The sequence below is a fragment of the Uranotaenia lowii genome, chromosome 1 (assembly GCF_029784155.1).
Source record: "Uranotaenia lowii strain MFRU-FL chromosome 1, ASM2978415v1, whole genome shotgun sequence".
NCBI lineage: Eukaryota > Metazoa > Arthropoda > Insecta > Diptera > Culicidae > Uranotaenia > Uranotaenia lowii.
This window is the reverse complement of record NC_073691.1, coordinates 21264796-21282966: the sequence shown is the minus strand read 5'-3', so window position 1 is coordinate 21282966 and position 18171 is coordinate 21264796. Positions and strand designations below refer to the sequence as shown.

At 35.6% G+C, this 18171-nt stretch overlaps 2 protein-coding genes and 2 long non-coding RNA genes across 4 annotated transcripts in view; 2 read left to right on the top strand and 2 right to left on the bottom strand.

The window, feature by feature from the left end:
- The window catches only part of LOC129751647 (ubiquinone biosynthesis monooxygenase COQ6, mitochondrial), a 36393-nt gene extending 33172 nt beyond the window's left edge, over positions 1-3221 (top strand). Inside the window, exons 5-6 of the mRNA XM_055747285.1 lie at positions 2379-2661; positions 2729-3221. Of these exons, the coding sequence (XP_055603260.1) occupies positions 2379-2661; positions 2729-2758 (313 nt within the window). The 3' untranslated portion in view covers positions 2759-3221. The remainder of the gene's footprint in view (positions 1-2378; positions 2662-2728) is intronic.
- A 132-nt stretch (positions 3222-3353) lies between these two features.
- On the bottom strand, positions 3354-4884 carry LOC129751655 (uncharacterized). Its single transcript, XM_055747293.1, has 2 exons — positions 4393-4884; positions 3354-3935 (listed from the first exon to the last, which is right to left on the bottom strand). Exons 1-2 carry the CDS (start codon positions 4762-4764, stop codon positions 3456-3458), a joined length of 852 nt encoding a protein of 283 aa, XP_055603268.1. The 5' UTR covers positions 4765-4884; the 3' UTR covers positions 3354-3455.
- A 755-nt stretch (positions 4885-5639) lies between these two features.
- LOC129751662 (uncharacterized) lies at positions 5640-6456 on the top strand. Its single transcript, XR_008738775.1, has 3 exons — positions 5640-5776; positions 5834-5942; positions 6108-6456. It is a non-coding gene; the product is annotated as an uncharacterized LOC129751662 (long non-coding RNA).
- Positions 6457-9572: 3116 nt separating this feature from the next.
- LOC129753512 (uncharacterized) lies at positions 9573-14931 on the bottom strand. Its single transcript, XR_008738938.1, has 9 exons — positions 14661-14931; positions 14400-14513; positions 14010-14317; positions 13273-13951; positions 12926-13104; positions 12476-12860; positions 11303-11340; positions 10804-11234; positions 9573-10738 (listed from the first exon to the last, which is right to left on the bottom strand). It is a non-coding gene; the product is annotated as an uncharacterized LOC129753512 (long non-coding RNA).
- Positions 14932-18171: the final 3240 nt, after the last annotated feature.

The following is an 18171-nucleotide window of genomic DNA, read 5'->3' as shown; positions in this document are numbered from 1 at the left end:
CACTATGGAGTCTCGTGATGCAAATTATCCACCGTTTGCCAGCCACTGACACAATTAATACAGCTGTTTACGTCCGAGAGGGCCTAAACTGTCACCTGCTGCTCATGATCCGCAAGCATGATCACCCAGTACTGTTTTGGCCGGATTTGCTATCGGTTCACTACTCAAAAAACACGGTGGCTTTGTATCAATTCAACAAAGTTTCAGATCGTACCGAAGGAGATGAATCCGCCAAATTGTCCTCACGCGAGACCGATTGAAAGTTTTGGTCCCAAACCAAGTCGTATTTGAAAAAAACATGTGAAGCCTGCATATTCAATCGAAAATTTAGCTAAAGTTTGGAAAAAAGTGGTCAAAATCATCCCACATAAGTCTGTGCTGGCTGAAGCAGTTTTTGATCAAAAACCCAAACAGCAATGCAGGTTTACTGGACATCTCTTCATCACTGGAGCCTACTTCAATAAACTTAATATGGCTCGTGTTAAAAACCGCTCACAACAGCAGTTAAATTTCTTTATAAAATTTCACTCTATGGAGCCACCAATTTGAGTAAAATTATTTGAACAATAGGCTGTTATGGTCAGTTAAATCGATGCACCTCCAAAGGATACTGAATGGTCCATAAAAAAAAAACGATGAATTTTATTTCGAGTAGGAACCGGTCCCTAAATGGAAAACGGTGTTTTCTAGGGAATCGAATGCATTTAAAAGATCTTCAAATACCGGCCTTAAAATTGACAAGTTTCTAAATCTTCGTCAAAAAATCATTGTTGTTCAGTAAAGAAAACAAGGACGGTTTGAAAAACAGCTCGACAGTAAAAATATATTCATTGAATTTATGGTAAAACGAAGTTTACCATGTAAGCTACTAAATTAGAAATTTTCAACACTTCATATTTGATATGGGAATAAGCTCCACAACCTTCTTAAATTGTCCTAGGGCTGTAATCTCTGACTTCTGCTATTTTTATTATATGTTGATGCATCGTAATGTATATTTTCTCCCAAAGCTTAGAGTGCGCATACTGTACACAGCAAAAAAAAATGTAACGATGGACGATGTAATTATAGCAGATGTTAGCCATGTGATGTAATAATTTGAAATTATGTTACTATATTACACAATTTTCTTGTTATTACATCTAAACGATGTACACAATTTAAACATGTCTGTTAGTGTAATATCACATCATTGTATGTAATAACATCGAAGCAACTCATATCTGTCAACAGAAAAAAAATTCATATCAATAACGTCGGAGGGGTTTTAGAGGCTCTGAGGCAACCGATTAACTGGTAAAATATATCAAATTGTTCATAATTTGTAAGCAAATCCGTTGATATGTGCTAATATTTATAATCTTTTGTTTTTAGGACATTTAGTCTGAAGAAATAATGTACAAGGAGTGTGAGAAGAAATAAATAAATGGATGGAGGGTAAGTGTTAAGATTATGTTTTCTTCTGCTTTCCGGTGTTAAAATTATTTTGAAACCTTTTATAGGCTCAAAACTACATCCCGTTTCTCCCTTCATATCCTGCGTTACCTATTTGAGGCATTACATCAAGATCCAGAGTAGAGAAAGCCGAGCCGAGTCTACGGGATGCTGATAGTTTCGACGATAAACTACATTGCCGGAATCTGTTGCAGAAAAAAACAATCTAACATTCGATTTACTTGTATCTTATCGAACAGACCATCAAATGTTGAAAACTTTTGAATGATTAGATATTATACGCGATTGTGAACGCTGGTGGCTTATTTAGTGAATTCAGTAGAAAATCCGACATTCTTTACTGATCCTATCTAGGCTAGTAACATCCATTAATGAATTGCAGTTAAGGAGTTCTTTTTATAAGTATTTTGCTTTAATAAATTTCAATAAGAAAGAGTTATGTTTGTAGTACAATTGAATATTTACTCCTCTGAAAATTCCCCAGTAAATTTTGAATATAAAATCCCTCAGAGTATAATTTATGACCACACTGACCAACAGTGATTTTTAAAAATTAAGTCGTTTTTACTCCCTCCATTTGATCACTTGAATGCAAAGAGTTCGACAGACATCTAATTATTATAATTGCAAAGTTACACATAATTCGAAAAGAACAACGACAAGTTCCGAAAATAATATCTTCCCTTGTATCGCATTCAAATTTTACATCGTTTTTATGCTCAAGGTTTCTGTGTTTGTCTACTACGATACATTTTTAAGTGTAATTATTTAACATCTTAACGATGTAATTTTTTAAACCAAAACGATGTAATATTAGGTAGCATTTGCGACTCAAGTTATGTGCACGTTTTTGATGTAATATCGCAACACTTTTTTTGCTGTGTATGCTAATAATTAAATTATGGATTTAATTTCCCCCACAGAGACGCCGCTCATCGAGTGCACCCGCTGGCCGGACAGGGCGTCAACTTGGGCTTCGGGGATGTCCAGTGCTTGACCAATGTTCTCGGTGAAGCGAACTACAGCGGCCTAGGGCTGAACAACCTGTCGCAGCTGGTCCGCTACGAACAGGAACGGCTGAAACATAACGTGCCGGTTCTGGCGACGGTTCACGGCCTGCAGCGACTCTACAATACCGATTTCCCACCGATCGTTGGATTGCGTAGCGTTGGACTTACCATTACCAATGCCCTGCCCGTTGTGAAGGTGAGTTAAGATCGATCGATTGAGTCAGATGTGTTCTTTGAACGTGAGTTTGTTTCTCTCATTTCAGAAATTCCTTATGAACAGAGCGATGTCGTAAATGTTTTCGAATTTAAACTTTATTTGTGAATTAGGTATTTCGTATCATTCAAAAGAACAAAAGATGCTGCACCTCAATGCAGATTGTCGGTACCTGTAGACGTCCATTTCCTCGAATTAATAATGGGCAGTCAACCAATACACACCAGGTGCAATAAAACATGCTGATGAGGCAATCAACTGTACAACAAAAAATCAAAATGTTTTACCGCCATTTCTCACCCTGGGTGGTCACTGTGGCTGACATCATTAATAATTTATCTTGTGAAGTAAGAGCGCTGTTGCAGTTCTGTTTTCGCAAATGATGGCGCCTACCCTCATGTGATAGCTGATGTTTTATGTTAAGTGCCGAGAAAGACACGTTTCATTTTCGGTTGTTGATTTGTTGTACTACCTGCTATTTCTTTATGGCCTTTTATCGTTCGTTGTCAGTGAACTCTTGGCAAGTAAATTAGTCATTGATACTTTTGACTTAAGAGTCTATTTAAGGAAAATTTGAGAAAGCCTGAGTGACTAATACTAACGACGCTTCTAGCGGAAAACAAAAATAATGTAATTTTGGAAAGTGATATTTCGATATAAATGATAAACTTGCAGAACCTTGTATAGAATCACAGTTTAATCATAACGGTTACCATCTACAAAAACAGTCACTCTTCTATCATTTTACATACATACAGTAATAAAAAAACACACTTTCAACTATTACTAACATACAGATAACAGTTCCGATTGAGATTACCTGATTCGGCTTCGTACAGCGCATCGTTGATGATCTTTTCGACCAGTAGCCGTTGCTGGTCGGCCATGTGTCGCAACTTGAAGGCAACATTTCGTCCGAAAGCATCGTGCCGGTCTTCCATTGGCTTCCGTGATACCTCCAGTGATGTCACCATTATTGGAGATCGTTTTCTCTCCGGTGAATGGGTGTCTGCGTAGACGGTCTCAGTCTGCTTTGAAACAGTATGTTTCTGACGGCGTCGCTTTTTCGGTGAACAAAATTCTGTGCGAGTCTGCTCTTCGACTGCTACTACTGGTTGTTGCTGCGGGTACTCCGGATGAACTATTTCGAGTTGCTGCTGAGGATGTTCGCTAGTCTGATGAGCTACCAGCTCGACTGTGGTCGTCACGTGCGGAACTGTGTATACGGTTTCCACCACTGAAGGTTGTTGGAAAGACTTAAAATATTCGAAAATTAGAGGGGCTATTTAGAATTCTCAGTAAAGAAAAACGATTTCGCTACAAGCGACGATCGCGGAATTTCATAATCCTCGAGAGTTCTATGAGATGTACGAACTTAACCTCTAGTGCAGGCATGTCAAACTGGGGGTTCACGGGCCGCATGCGGCCCGCGGCCTTGGGCAATGCGGCCCGCGTAGCCTCGTCTTAAATTATCACAAAATTTCCTACTACACAGAGATACGCTGGCTTTCCTGCCACAAATTATTTAAAACATTTTTTTTTTTGCTACGAGAGGAAATAATATAATTTTATGAAATGAAAGATTTTTAATGCGGCCCGCACACTTAAACGAGTTTGACATGCCTGCTCTAGTGTATCTAACCATAATATTACCCCTCAGTATTTGTTCGAGAGGCAAAATTGAAATCTATCCTAAAACTCAAATTTTTTTACCTCTTCCTGGTGGATCACGGCTGTGCATTCCACCAGTTTCCCCTCGGCGTCGCAATCCTTGAGAAACTCCAGATATGGATAGTACCACAGTGCCGGCTGATAATCGTAACCAGCATCGCGGGCCTGTTGTATTTTGCGAGCTTCTTTCTGGTAGGTTTTCTGGAATACCTGTATCCGATTGATCACCGTCCGGCAGTCGGCTCCCGGATCAATTTGTTGCATTTTTTGTTCCAGCTGTGCAATCGCTTCCTTTTTTCGAACCCGGTCCTGATATTCGGGCAACTTGGTACGCCACAAACAGGGCAAGCTGCGGTACAGTTCCAAAAACTCGCATATGAATTCTTTCGGAACGAAGCGAAAATCCACTGTCATTTTTGTGGGAACAGAGGTTTTTAAGGACAAGATACAAAATTTTAAACAATTAAAAGCGAAACAATGAGATTTCAAAGGTTCTTGAACGTTTGTTTACAAACAGTTCGTTTTTTTTTCAGATAGGGCTACCAGATTTGAGTTTCGAAGTCTTTGTCCTTGAATTTTGTGTACTTTGTGTACATTAGAATGTAGGGGAGATGAGGGCATAACGAGCACCCGAGGCATAATGAGAACTACGCTTTTCTACGAAAGTGCGTATTTTCTTAAATAAATTTTCATGAGGATTTGTTTCGTACTTCCTATAGTATTAATTTTTCACAAAAAAAGGAATCTCTTTATCATCTTTACAGAGATTAGTGAACCTGTATATAAGAGAAGTGACATCTGAAACACTAAATTCCAATCGAGCAAAAGAACTGTCAAAATCGATTCCAATCGATCCGAGCATTTTGTCGCAGAGATTTTACCTTTCTTATTGAAAACTCAACCAAAGGAAGGTATTGTGATTGTTGTTATAGTTCAAACAGATAATTTTTTAGCTGGTCATATGAATTTATGATTGGGTGCAATTTTTGTCAATGCTTTGGTGAATCGTGTTTCTACACGCAGCGAAAAGTAGTACCATTGAGATAAAAAAAATACATCTTCGATTCAAAAACCACGTGTACATTGAAACAAAATCCATTTCCCTTGATTCAAGTAAATTTTATATTGAACCGAATTTTTTTTCCATTAAACCAATGTTCCAAATTTTTGGATCAAAGTATTTAATTTGAGTTTAAAGAATTTTTTTTTTGACTCAGAATCAATGTGAAAATTCATTGATTTAGATGAATTTTCTTTTGAATCAAAGTATTTTTTCATCAAACAGTCGACATCTTCAGTAGCTTCTTTTTGGTGAACGGGACGGCAAGAAGGTTTGCCGTGCAACAGCCAGACAGCACCGGAAACACAAGATCCGGCGTAGGAAAGTCTTGGCAGCTTTAAGAGGGCAGACGATAGTGACTCCTAGGTAAGTCTTTCAAAATCAATTTAATTTCAAATAAACAAACCTAACAAACTTTTTCAGGGCAACCATTCATCCAACTAATTCCTTCCGATCCGGTCCAAGGAGAAATCTGGCGCCGAAACCCTTCATGAGTTGTTCGAAAGGAACTGTCGCCAACAAACATCGTTCAGTAAGTACTTTCCATGCAATTTTAATTTTTAATTGTTAGCATTATTTAGCTTAATATCGTTTTTTGTGAGCTTCATAACAAGAGAAGCATTTTTGTCATAACTTCGTATTATGTGCGCTATGTAAAAATTTAATGTGTACATTTTGTTCTTCTCTTTATTTACAGATGTACCGGTTCAAAACTTAAATCATAGGGAAAATCGATAATGTGAATGTGATAATGTAATCTAAATAAATAAAATGTTGTAAACCATAATTGATTTCTTTTTTTTCCAATTGGAAGAAAATTAATATGTAGTACTAGAATTATTAAAACAAAAAGTAGAATTGAAGAACAAATGCTTTTAAATTGAAACCCAAATACCGTTGGAACAAACGAAAAGTTCATAAAATTAAACGAAAAGACTTTTGAATCAAAAGCATTTTGTTTTTCGAATCAAAGAAAAAGTTTTGATTCAAAGGAAAGCATTTCTTCGAAACAAAAGAAAATGTTTTTGAATCGAAGGAATTTTTATTTGTCCCAAAATCAAAGGAAAAAATCCTTTGTTTTTGCGGCACTTTCCTTTGAAACTAATTTCTATTTTTCTGCGTGTAGTTAGAAAACTAACTGATATTATTAACGAAATTCAAGTCATTCATACCGTTTATCGCGATCCTTCAAGCATCGAGTTCAATGTTGTTTTGTTGGATTGAAGGAGCGTTCACTTTAGAGCTTGAACATTGAGCCAGAAAACAGTGCTGGGGATTTTTTTGTCCACACTGAACCCAAAATCACACTTAAAAAACACTAGAAGATTCACTTAAAAGTGAAAACTCAGTGAATTTCTTCATTTCAAGTGGCTCATGTACATTTCACTTGCCTCTCACTTGAATTTTAAGTGACCGAATCAATATACACTAGCTCATCACTTGAGTTTTAAGTGACCGGCATTGAATGTCTTCGATGCTCACTTGAAATCCACTTGACCGGTCACTTAAGCCAATATTCACTTGCCCATCACTTAAAATTCAAGTGATTTTTTACATAGCGAATGTCAACAATGTCAGTATTGATTATTTCATTGTTGTTTGGAAAAGAAACAACAGAGGTTTGTTTGAGTTGGTAGGTGCAGAATTAAAGTAATTTATATGTTATTAAACAATGATATTTTCCATAGGTCGACCGACAGAAACATCGTGTGAACCGGTTAACACGTCGCAGAGACCTTTTTGAAGCAATCAGGTTTCGGATACGTTTTCCGATGATGATTTATTTTGGAAATATTCAAGTGCAATTAAAGTAAGTATCATGCAAAACAATTAATAAATACTAGTTAAATTTAATTTTTTTTATTACTATTTCAGAAAATATCAACCCGAATGTCTCGTCAAAGTGAGGAAGTCAATGATTTTTCGAAGCCGAAAAATCTTTTTGAACCCAAATAAGGAGAAAAAGTGACGTTTTTTACGTTGTATTTTTTTTAAATAAATAATTGTTTTGTAGAAACAAAGTTGATTAATGTTTGATATTCCGAAATTTCACCTAAAAACCTCTACAACGAAAGATATTAATGACCTGAGCAAACATTTTAAATTGACTTTGCCATTCACTTGAAATTCACTTGATCGCTCACTTAAGTGATTTCACTTGACGGTCACTTAAAATTCACATGAATTTACGTATGGCGCAAATTCACTCCAGATGTCACTTATCTTTAAAGTGAAAATTATTTTCGGTGCAAGATTTCGGCGATGTTGCCACATATTTTATTTTAAGGGGGATCAGATGTCGCTTCTCTTACACTCAGAAAAATACTATTATGTAGGCCATAAGATTCTCTTATGAAGTGGCGCCATAAGAAAAAACAATGAAATTCATAAGATTTTCTCATGATGGAATGAACTCAAAGAATGAACACCAGTTTCAATGAGGGGTTGTTGCTTTTCATAAGATATTCTTATGGGAAAAGAAATGTCGCATAAAATTAAAATAATTGAAGATTATTTTTCATTTTATTTTATTTTCTGCTTAATTCGTATGAAAAAACATTATGGCGACAATCAGCTGGTTTTAAACACCCGGTTCCAAAAAAAAGTTTTATTGCGGCTTGGACCTTCGACTTCGCGGTTTTTGCCGGCAACCAAGCTGAAAAGTAAACAAAGCATAAAATGTTCCTATTGAGTTTATAAATATTTTCAACTAAAAATAAATTTCAACTAAAAATTACCATTTAGATGTAAAAAAATACATCAAAGTATTTAATAAAGGTTGTAATGGTGAGTTCTTCTGACGACGACGAAATACATGACTGATGGAATGAATGTGTTCATCATTTTTTCACAATGACGTTTCTTCTATTTTTCATAAGAACTTCGTATGAGAATTAGAAGAATTTCATAAGACTCTTATGAAAAACAATTTTACACTCTAAAAAGCTGTTCATAAGAGGCATCTTATGAAAATTTTAATAAGAATTTGCCTGAGTGTATATGAAGGTTCACTAACAGAGATATTTAAAAAAAACCAGCTTGGTTCTCAAGTTACGAAAATATTATAATTTTTGAGCACCACGAAATAAGCTCTTATGATCTTAAAATAACCTTGATCAATAATGTACGCACTGCAACATGATGTACACATTGTTTCTCAATTTTTACCATCATAAAATTTTTGATTTTTCACTTTTATCAATTTTAAAACACGTTTTTACTCAAATTTGTTGACTAGGGGCATATAGAGCACCACGTTATCGAGGCATAATAAGCATTTTCTGCCGTAGAATCTAGCAGCGAATTAAAATTGATTTAAAGCGCCACACCTTGACTAGTTTTCATCCGACAATTTAGCCTATTGGTAAGGTGTCGGAGAGGTAATCAAAAGACTATAGAGTTAGATTTCTGTTCGAGGTGATTTTTTTTCCATTCACAATTCATGATCGATTTTTTTATTGTTACATTATACGGCTAGTAGCATCATCCTCCGAACAAAGCACTTAATGTATGAGCGTGCGTGAATTGTTTGTATTCATACAAACAGACCTATAGATTATTTTGTTATTGCTTTGTTTGATGAATCTACGACTCACCTGACTTCATCGAATTGAATTCGCTGCTAGATTCCCCGGCAAAAACGCACATCTTGCTCTGATTAATGGTGCTCATACTGCCTCAGGGGGGGTTCTCATTATGCCTCCACAGTGGCTGGTTTTCAGCTTTTCACAATTTTTTTTAAAATGCATTTTTTAACGTTTTCATCTAGTTTTTCACGTTTCAGCCCGTTAGGGAATAGGCTTTTCGAGTGTCTGAACACGAAACAATAATGTAATCTCCATATTATAGCTATTTTCTATGGTTAAATAACCGTTTTCCTTAAGGTGGCCATTATGCCCCCATCTCCCCTACATTAAATTTTAGTCTAACGAGCGTATAGTAAACAATAGTCTTTTTAATTTAGTCAAATGCTTAAAAGCCTGTTGATAAACAAATACTAAATTTATAAAAAAAAAAAAATAATTTAGGATTCAAAGTTTAACGATCCTGCTGGTGCCTGCTGGCCACTTTGAACAATCATTGACGACTTGCATGCAATATATGGAAACTGAATCCAATAAGACGAAAAAAAATTCTCATTCATACCCAGACAGGAAAAATGGCCCGAAATCGGCCCGATTTTTGTCCGTACATCTGCTCGATCGGTCCGAAATCGTATAAGAAATCGGGCCGAATTTAGTAGAAAATCGCGCGAAAATGAAACACTTTCTCGGACGACGATAAGTTATTTCGAGCAGATCAAATGTCAAAACAAGCGGGCCGTTTTCGAACAGAATCCGAACGCATTTTCGAACGAATTTCGGACCGATCGTACGAATCGAGCCTTTCAAATTTCAAAACAAACGGACCATTTCCGAACCGAAACCGAACGCATTTTCGAATGATTTTCGGGCCGATCGTATGGATCGCGGATTTCAAACGCCAAAACAAACGGATCGTTTTCGGGTCGAAACCGAACGGATTTTCGTACCATTTCCGGACTGATTACCAGGGTTGCCAAAATTTCAGTTTTTATTTTATTTTAAAAGACAAAATTTTCATTTTTTTCAAACTTTTATTGTTACAGGAATACAATCGTTCCCTTCATATGTAAACCTGTAATAAAAAAAAAATACATTCGAATTTAAATAAACAAAGCTTATCCCTTGATTCGAACATGCTTAGAAGTACTCCGTTCTTCTTCTCAATTCTCAAGTATACAAATCGTATGGTGCTTCAAATATACCGAAATGCACCTTAAAAAATCTATGGGCCTAAAGCAAATTTATATAAATTTTGTTTTTCTATAATAGGAACTCGTATAGCAAGATTAGAGTTAGAGCTTATCCTTAGAATAAAAAACTTGATCGGCAAGGTGTTAGAAAATGTGAGCAGCAATTAATATCTACCATCATAAACCTAACTAGTTTGTTCGAGTTTTTAATGTCTGCTATCATCCTGACTATCCAATTTTTTTTTGCTTGGATGTATAACAATCTGCATCGATCGAACTGTTAATTAATTTACTCGCCCGACTAAACAATAAATAACAATAAATTTTGACAAACTGCAATGCTACAAACCATCATAAACATTTGCTTAGAGTTTGTACAAGATCAATTAGATATATATGTGGTTGTTGCGTGGTCGGTTTTTCGGCCAGTTCATTCCGTTGTTCCATATACTTGTTCATTCCATGACCGGTTGTGCCCACCGGTAATCGTCTTCGTTGGACATTTTACATTTGTTCATTCACATTCTTTGAAAAAGTCCTCCCATGATTTGTAGCTATTGAAGGAAAGAAAGAAATTAGAATAAAAAATAAATGTCGATTGCAAGTTTAAAAAACTTACACCAAATCCTTCAGGCGCTTCTTGATCGTCAACAAATCCATCGAATACTTGATGGCATAATTATGCATGGCTGGGAATGCAATTGTTTGTGGCTGTTGTTGATGGGCAATTGAAAAATTTCTAGACTGCGATACAGATCATTGTCTGGAACCGGTGCCACCAGTAGACGGCACTTTACCGGTCGTGGACGCTACTGAATTTAATTAAATTCTTTCTTCAGGTTGTGTATGTAGGGAGAAACAAAACATTTATAACCGGCGAGATTTCTTCTTGGGACGAACTCAAAGTGGTTGGCAGATTGATAATTAAGCGTAGACGTATTCAGTCCAGCCGAACATGTGTTGGGATGGCCTAGATTTTTTTGGGGGTTTTGCTAGGGTTTTTACTTGGGAAAGGCTTTCAAAGCGCAGTTTGTGCATATTCAATGGAATCTGAAAAAAAAATGAAAAAATAGAAGGTGAAAAAAATTTATAAAAATGTGTTTAATAATAGTCCTCACATAGAAAACGGACAAAATCAGGAACTCCTACCGCCAACCTGAAAAAAATTGAGAACAAGAAAATAGAAATTAAAATTGGAATATTTCAATTAAGAAAAAAGAGCACAAATACATTTTTAATGATTACTTTATAATTAATGATTAATGAGTTATTTGTAACTTGGAAGCTACCGTTATTTTGAATAATAAAATAACTAAATTATTTTAAGAAATTAAAAAAATCTCTTATCTGATGTTCTCGTGTCAGCTTTCATTACGTCATATGAAACAAAATGTAACCAAACAGCTTTATTACAAAAAATACAAAAACTGACATAAACTAATCGCAACTTTTTTCGTTTGGAATAGTTGTAGTTTGGACAACATATTCTATATGTGTAAGATACAAATTTTAAAGTTTTTTTTTGATAAAAGTTTTCTATGAATTCTTAAGATGTTTCATACGACGTAATGAATGCTCACGCGAGTATTGTATTACAAACTTGATTGTAAATACCCAAATGAAATAATATCCTTTAATTTTATCAATAATTTCATTTTATAATTTTTGTTCAAGCATGCGATTCATTTTCATTTTGTCATGTTCATTTTAAGATGGTGTTTTTCTTCTGATCATGAAATTCTAATATACATTCCAAATACTTATGGACTCAACATTTTTTAAACTTCATCATGAAAATCAAATTAGCCGGCAGATTCAGCCAGACTTCACAAGGAAATTGAAGATTATGAACAAATTCAAACTTTAATTATAAATGTATTAAATTCGTTTTAGTAACGATACACTGACGCATCTTTGAATAAGTTTCGAAAAAACATTGCGTTTGCACTTGCCCCCATAAACGGGGCAAGTGCAAATTTAGAAATTTTTTCACAAAAGTGCTGTTACTTTTTACCAACATTTTTTAATTTTTCACTTTCAACGAGAATTTGTTGAGAACCATTTTAGAGATGCAACGAACGATAATTGATAATTTTTGAAGATGTACATATTTTTCTAGGACATGTGAAAGTTGAACTATGGTGAAAACCGTTTGCACTTGCCCCGGTGTACCTTATCTAGCTTTTCATGTTTTTAAGTGCGTCATTCGTCGCTACCAAAAAAGCTTTACGAAACATTATGACGATATTTATAAATTACAAAATTAAATAATTAAAAAAATTATACATTACCAAATAGTCTTTTTGCATCAATTCAAAGAAATTTCCTCACAGCCTCGAAAAGCATGTGAACTTCGTTCGATTGCCAAAGTGAAACATCATCAGTTGGTTATGGAACTCCTTCAGTTTTTGTTTAATACCGGCATGTTGGTCGAATTGATCTGGCCAAAATGAGCTATCCATCGTTCGTCTTAGAAACCAGCTGACAAAGTATTTGATGACAAAGAAATAAAGCGATTCTAGGTCGATCTATACCCTACGCATGATCGAATCCTGATGTAGCTAGACCTGGACCTGACCTAAACATTTTTGAAGCAGAGTTGCTGGCTTAATGAAGACAAAATAACTCAGTATTCGTCGTTATGCGTTGTGCCATTTATGCAGCGAAATCACATCCCTGAAAAAGCATTAAGTAAATATCGTTTTTAAATATTTTTTTAAACATAGGAATGGTGAACTTACCTTTAAAATAGATGGTTGCCCGAAATCGACATTCTGTAGCTGACCAGCAGAATATGCTTCATCGTGATTAACGTTTATCACGGTACACGGTACAGAATTCCGGTTGATCCGCCTCCGTCAAATTGCCAATTTTGTTTGTCTCGTTGGAAGGAATTCCAGAATGGCACAATTTTTGAAACCTATTAAAATACAATAATGTTATCAGTGGTTTTCCAACAGTTTTTCATAATCGGGGCACGGTTCGGTAAATGAGATGCCTGTTAACTCTATGAATACATTTATTACCAGCCGGTATTCTTCAGAATTGTTGGAATTTCATCACATCAAGAATTGACAGATTAGCTTACCTCAAATCATCCGTGATTTCTGCTACCATCTCTTCACACACTTTGGCACTCAAAGATTCTGCTCCATGTAACGCTTGTCCACTTGTTGGATCTAAAAACGGCTTTAAATTATTCCGGAAAACTTCCGACCTCCCAAATCCGACTACTTTTTTGTTTACTTTTTTTATTATGTCAATTTATTCACGCTCGTATCTTTTACTCTAAATTTGCGTTTAGGCGCACACATTTTTACATCTTTTGGGATATAAATTTAGGTTTGAGGTTTAATTTCAAATTTTGAATGCTATGCGCATGAATTATAGATGTGGAATGATGTAAAATTAAGTCATACTTAAAAAAAGTCAAATTAAATTACGGCTTTATGCGTTTCTGGCTCGAATAATTTTAATTATTTTTTGGTGAGTAATTACTTACGGTGTGGGGTTACATTTGTAGTTCTTTCCGATTAAATTACAATTAAACTGTGAACTCTTAGGAGTGAGAACCCGGAACTTTGCGGTCCGCACAAATCGGATAAGAATGTCTGGTTTTGTCCGTACGGTGTAGACTTCCAAAAACATAGCCAAAAATCCAAAATTTCTATACAGGACTAGCATTTTGGTCTGGTTGCTGATTAAAGCCGCAAATTCCGGAATTAGTGTGCATAGCGCCCCGGTGTTTTGCCTCTTCCATCGGTAATCTGAAATAAATTAAAGGTTGTAAGATTTGGGAAACAAAATGATTATTTTTCTACTAACCCAACATCTTGATCAGAATTTTATTGTTTTGTTTTTCATTGCTTTAACAGCTTCCCAGGTCGAAACCCGGTACTAAATCCATCCCATTTTCGTCCGTTTATTTTCAGAATTGTGCCGAATCGTGTAAATTACTGATTTCATACCCGAACTTTCTAACATGTTTCGTGTCGATTATAATTTTTGTATGGTTGTTGCTGCTGATGAAACTGAAAAATATCGTGGCTGGGGATGAGCCAAACAGGGAAGCAATTGTACTATTTAATGAGTGTTTTGAATTCAGTCTCCGGGATCCCGCAGTAAAATTTCACCTTTAAAGAATTGGTTGTAAAATACGACATTTAAAATAAAATTTGGATCTCACCGGTTTCGTAAACAGAACTTTCTACTTACCCTCGCCTTTCTATTGGTATTCCTTCCCTTTCATCCCTCCAAATCATTATGAAACCTCCGGGATCTTCAACAGACTGCACTCCGATCCGACGAACACAACGGTGGTTGAACCAACTAATGGGAAGTTAATGTAAAAACAGCAGAAACGATTTTAAATCTCAACAAAGAAAAATACAAATATGGTGGCTGTAGTGAATATTATAATATAGTATACTACAGTGATCCCGACAAATGCATCTCAAATATTTTATTTAGACTTACGGGTTAATAATTGCTTGAATGATGACTGTTGACACTGGGTGAGTAACTGTTCTTGCTTGGCAAACAATTCCAGGACAAAAATTGTAGAAGAAACACTTATTTGCCTCCTATTTTCAGTAAAATAAAGTTTCACACAGCGACAAAACAAATATAAAATGGCGGTTTTTGCATTTGCTTTGCTTTGTCCATCGAAGACCGCGATGTTCTACAGAAAAATACCGTTTAGATTTCGAGCAATCGAGTAGGTGATGGAAATCGAACCGAAAACGGACCAAATTCTAGCCGCTAGAATTCGAGTGCCGCCATCTCTGTTTTGCAATCGGCCCGATTGAGCAAACCTTCCTGACAGGGTAACTGCTCGAAAAACACGGCGTTGAGTCGAGTTGTTTGTAGCCGCATTATTGGCTTATGTTTTTAATTCCCCTTTAAAATATACGAAAAGTTAAACGATTTAAAATTTTATTAAGGATTGTATACCGATTGGCATAAAGTCATTTGGCATAAAGCCGTTTGGCATAACGCCGTTTGGCATAAAAGTCGTTTGGCATAAAGTCGTTTGGCATAATGGCCGTTTGCATAATGGCCGTTTGGCATAAAATGATGGATAAAAATTTCGAGGAAGCCTACTCACGCTTCGCGTTCGAACTAAAATAAAATATGGTCCTTACACTTCGCGTTGCGGACAGGGCTAGGGGATTGTTTCTAGCTTTGGGTAAACCTAGAAACATGGGACCTTCCTAGGGCTTTGAATAAACCTAGAAAGACATGGCCGTTCTAAAATGATGGATCAAAATTTCGAGGAAGCCTCCTCACGCTTCGCGTTCGAACTAAAATGAAGTATGGTCCTTACGCTTCGCGTCGCGGACCGGGCTAGGGGATTGTCCCAAGCTTTGGGTAAACCTAGAAACACGGGGCCTTCTTAGGGCTTTGAATAAACCTAGAAAGACGTGGCCGTCCTAAAATGATGAATCAAAATTTTGAGGAAGCCTCCTCACGCTTCGCGTTCGAACTAAAATGAAGTATGGTCCTTACGCTTCGCGTTGCGGACAGGGCTAGGGGATTGTCCCTAGCTTTGGGTAAACCTAGAAACACGAGACCTTCCTAGGGCTTTGAATAAACCTAGAAAGACATGGCCGTTCTAAAATGATGGATCAAAATTTCGAGGAAGCCTCCTCACGCTTCGCGTTCGAACTAAAATGAAGTATGGTCCTTACGCTTCGCGTTGCGGACCGGGCTAGGGGATTGTCCCTTGCTTTGGGTAAACCTAGAAACACGGGGCCTTCCTAGGGATTTGATTAAACCTAGAAAATCGGTAAATTGAAAAAAACTTATGTATTTTAATGTTTAGCAACATTTTATGTTACCTTATAATTTTTTATATTTTTATGCCAAACGGCCATTATGCCAAACGGACATTATGCCTAATGACCATTATGCCAAACGTCCATTATGCCAAACGGCCATTATGCCAAACGACTTTATGCCAAACGACTTTTATGCCAAACGACGTTATGCCAAACGGCTTTATGCCAAATGACTTTAGGCCAAACGGCGTAGGACCTTTATTAAGTTTTGAATTATTCAGAAGTCAGTTGAGTTCGAAAAGTTTACATAATTCTAAGGTGAAATAGTACATGATTTGATTATAAGATTTAAGTAAAGTAGTATTGTTATAATTTTAATGGCATGTGCGGCGGAATGAAAACTAGAGAGAGTTTATTTTATAGAATTTGAAAGAAAGGTGGATAGACAGGCATTAGTGCGCCAATAGGAGAAAGCTTGATAGGTGTGGGCCTACTGAGCTTTCCTTATGCGAGAACAGTTCTATCGACGTTGCCATTATTTCAGATTCGCTGCGAATAGTTGCTACTTGTCGATTTTTTCGCATTTCACATTTTATCTATTCCGCGTTCTAACTTTTTGGCCAAGTGTCAATTTTTGAACCGTATTTTTCTTGTTGTATTTTTTCTTTTTGCCAATGATTGTTTGTTATATGATTTTAATCGCCGTAATTTGTATGATTATAATTTTAATGGCATGTGCGGCGGAATGAAAACTAGAGAGAATTTATTTTATAGAATTTGAAAGAAAGGTGGATAGACAGGCATTAGTGCGCCAATAGGAGAAAGCTTGATAGGTGTTGAAATTTTAGGCTAGAGGGCATGTTGATGAAAAGCTCCCATGAATTGCTCCCGCCTTTGCTCTGCATTAGCTGACTATACATGAGAAACCCATAGTATTATAAGATTTAAGAACAATTTTTTTTTCGATAATTAAAGTCAGAACTAAGAGCAGTCCACCCACATTCAAAATTTTAGATCCAAGTAAAAAAAAAACGATATTATCTAGAATTTATTTTTGAATTATGAATAAAAGAAATGAAAGAATAATTATTTAGAACCAAGCATTCAAAATTTGAATTCTTCGTCAAAATGAAGATTAAAATTGAAAATTCAGAAGTCAATCGAAATGCGAAATATTACTATTATGATTGTTTTTTTAAACATTTTTGAAACAAAGTTCACGTGAGATGAGCATTATAACGCATCAAAAATCAACAACGATGTGTTGTTGATCGCTAATTTAGGCAGAAAATCGCTGTTTAGGATTCAAATTAATATTTAGCTAGGTCGAATCAAATTCAATGTCAGATCTTATAATAGAATTTTTACATATCGCAAAGTGAGTTTTTTTCTTTATTCTTTATTTTAGACACCCTGTCTGTATGAATAGTTTCTTACATCGTTTTCAAATGTGTGTCCTAAAAATTGTCTAGATAAATATTCATGCTTGCAAAAATCGAGCAGTTTTCCGTCAGTCGATTGAACGCCGTTTCTTTTTCTAGTTTTTCGTTGCCAAGGCTGCGGCATTCTGAAGAAATAATGTGTTTTAAACGGATTAAAACAATTTCAAATGCATTGTTATTAGAATTGTTTGACTTTAAAAAGAAAGTAGGAAATTGTTGTGATTTTCGGTTTCGTTCGGAACAATGGTAAGAAACTTTATTTTTTCCTAGCTTTATATCTTGTTGAGGTATAATCCGGAATGTAAAGCCTTGTTTTTTTTATTCCTGTTTAAATATAGAATAAATTTAATAAAAATTTTTCAAATTTTTGAAGTAATACAAGAACAGCTCCATCAAGGAGAAGAAAACATTTCTTGTTCAAAATTACCACAGATGACTCTTCCAATTTTTTCGCCTACAAGTATGTTATCTCACTAACCAGAACGTTCATAGCTTATCAATCAATAATGATATTTGGACTTAAAATTGTTTTATTCAATATTTGTTGAAAATAACAACATTCGAGTTGAAGTCCCAACTTGACAGTATGAATACCTCTATCTACTGCTTCAATCATTTTGTTTAAGCTGTTAACAAATCCGTATCACGGAGTGATATATCATTCAATCATCACAGTTGAGTCAGTTAGGATGTGAGTTCCACGTTCCAATTCTACATCTCTAGAAATTGTTCTAATTTTGTTATTGTAATGTTATTGAGTAACGA

Bases quoted from the DNA above. Each gene is read 5' to 3' on its own strand.
- LOC129751655 (XM_055747293.1), bottom strand. From the start codon at position 4,764: ATGACAGTGGATTTTCGCTTCGTTCCGAAAGAATTCATATGCGAGTTT. The intron at 3,936-4,392 runs GTAAAAAAATTT...GAATATTTTAAG, and splicing joins CCGTGATCCACCAGGAAGAG to TCTTTCCAACAACCTTCAGT.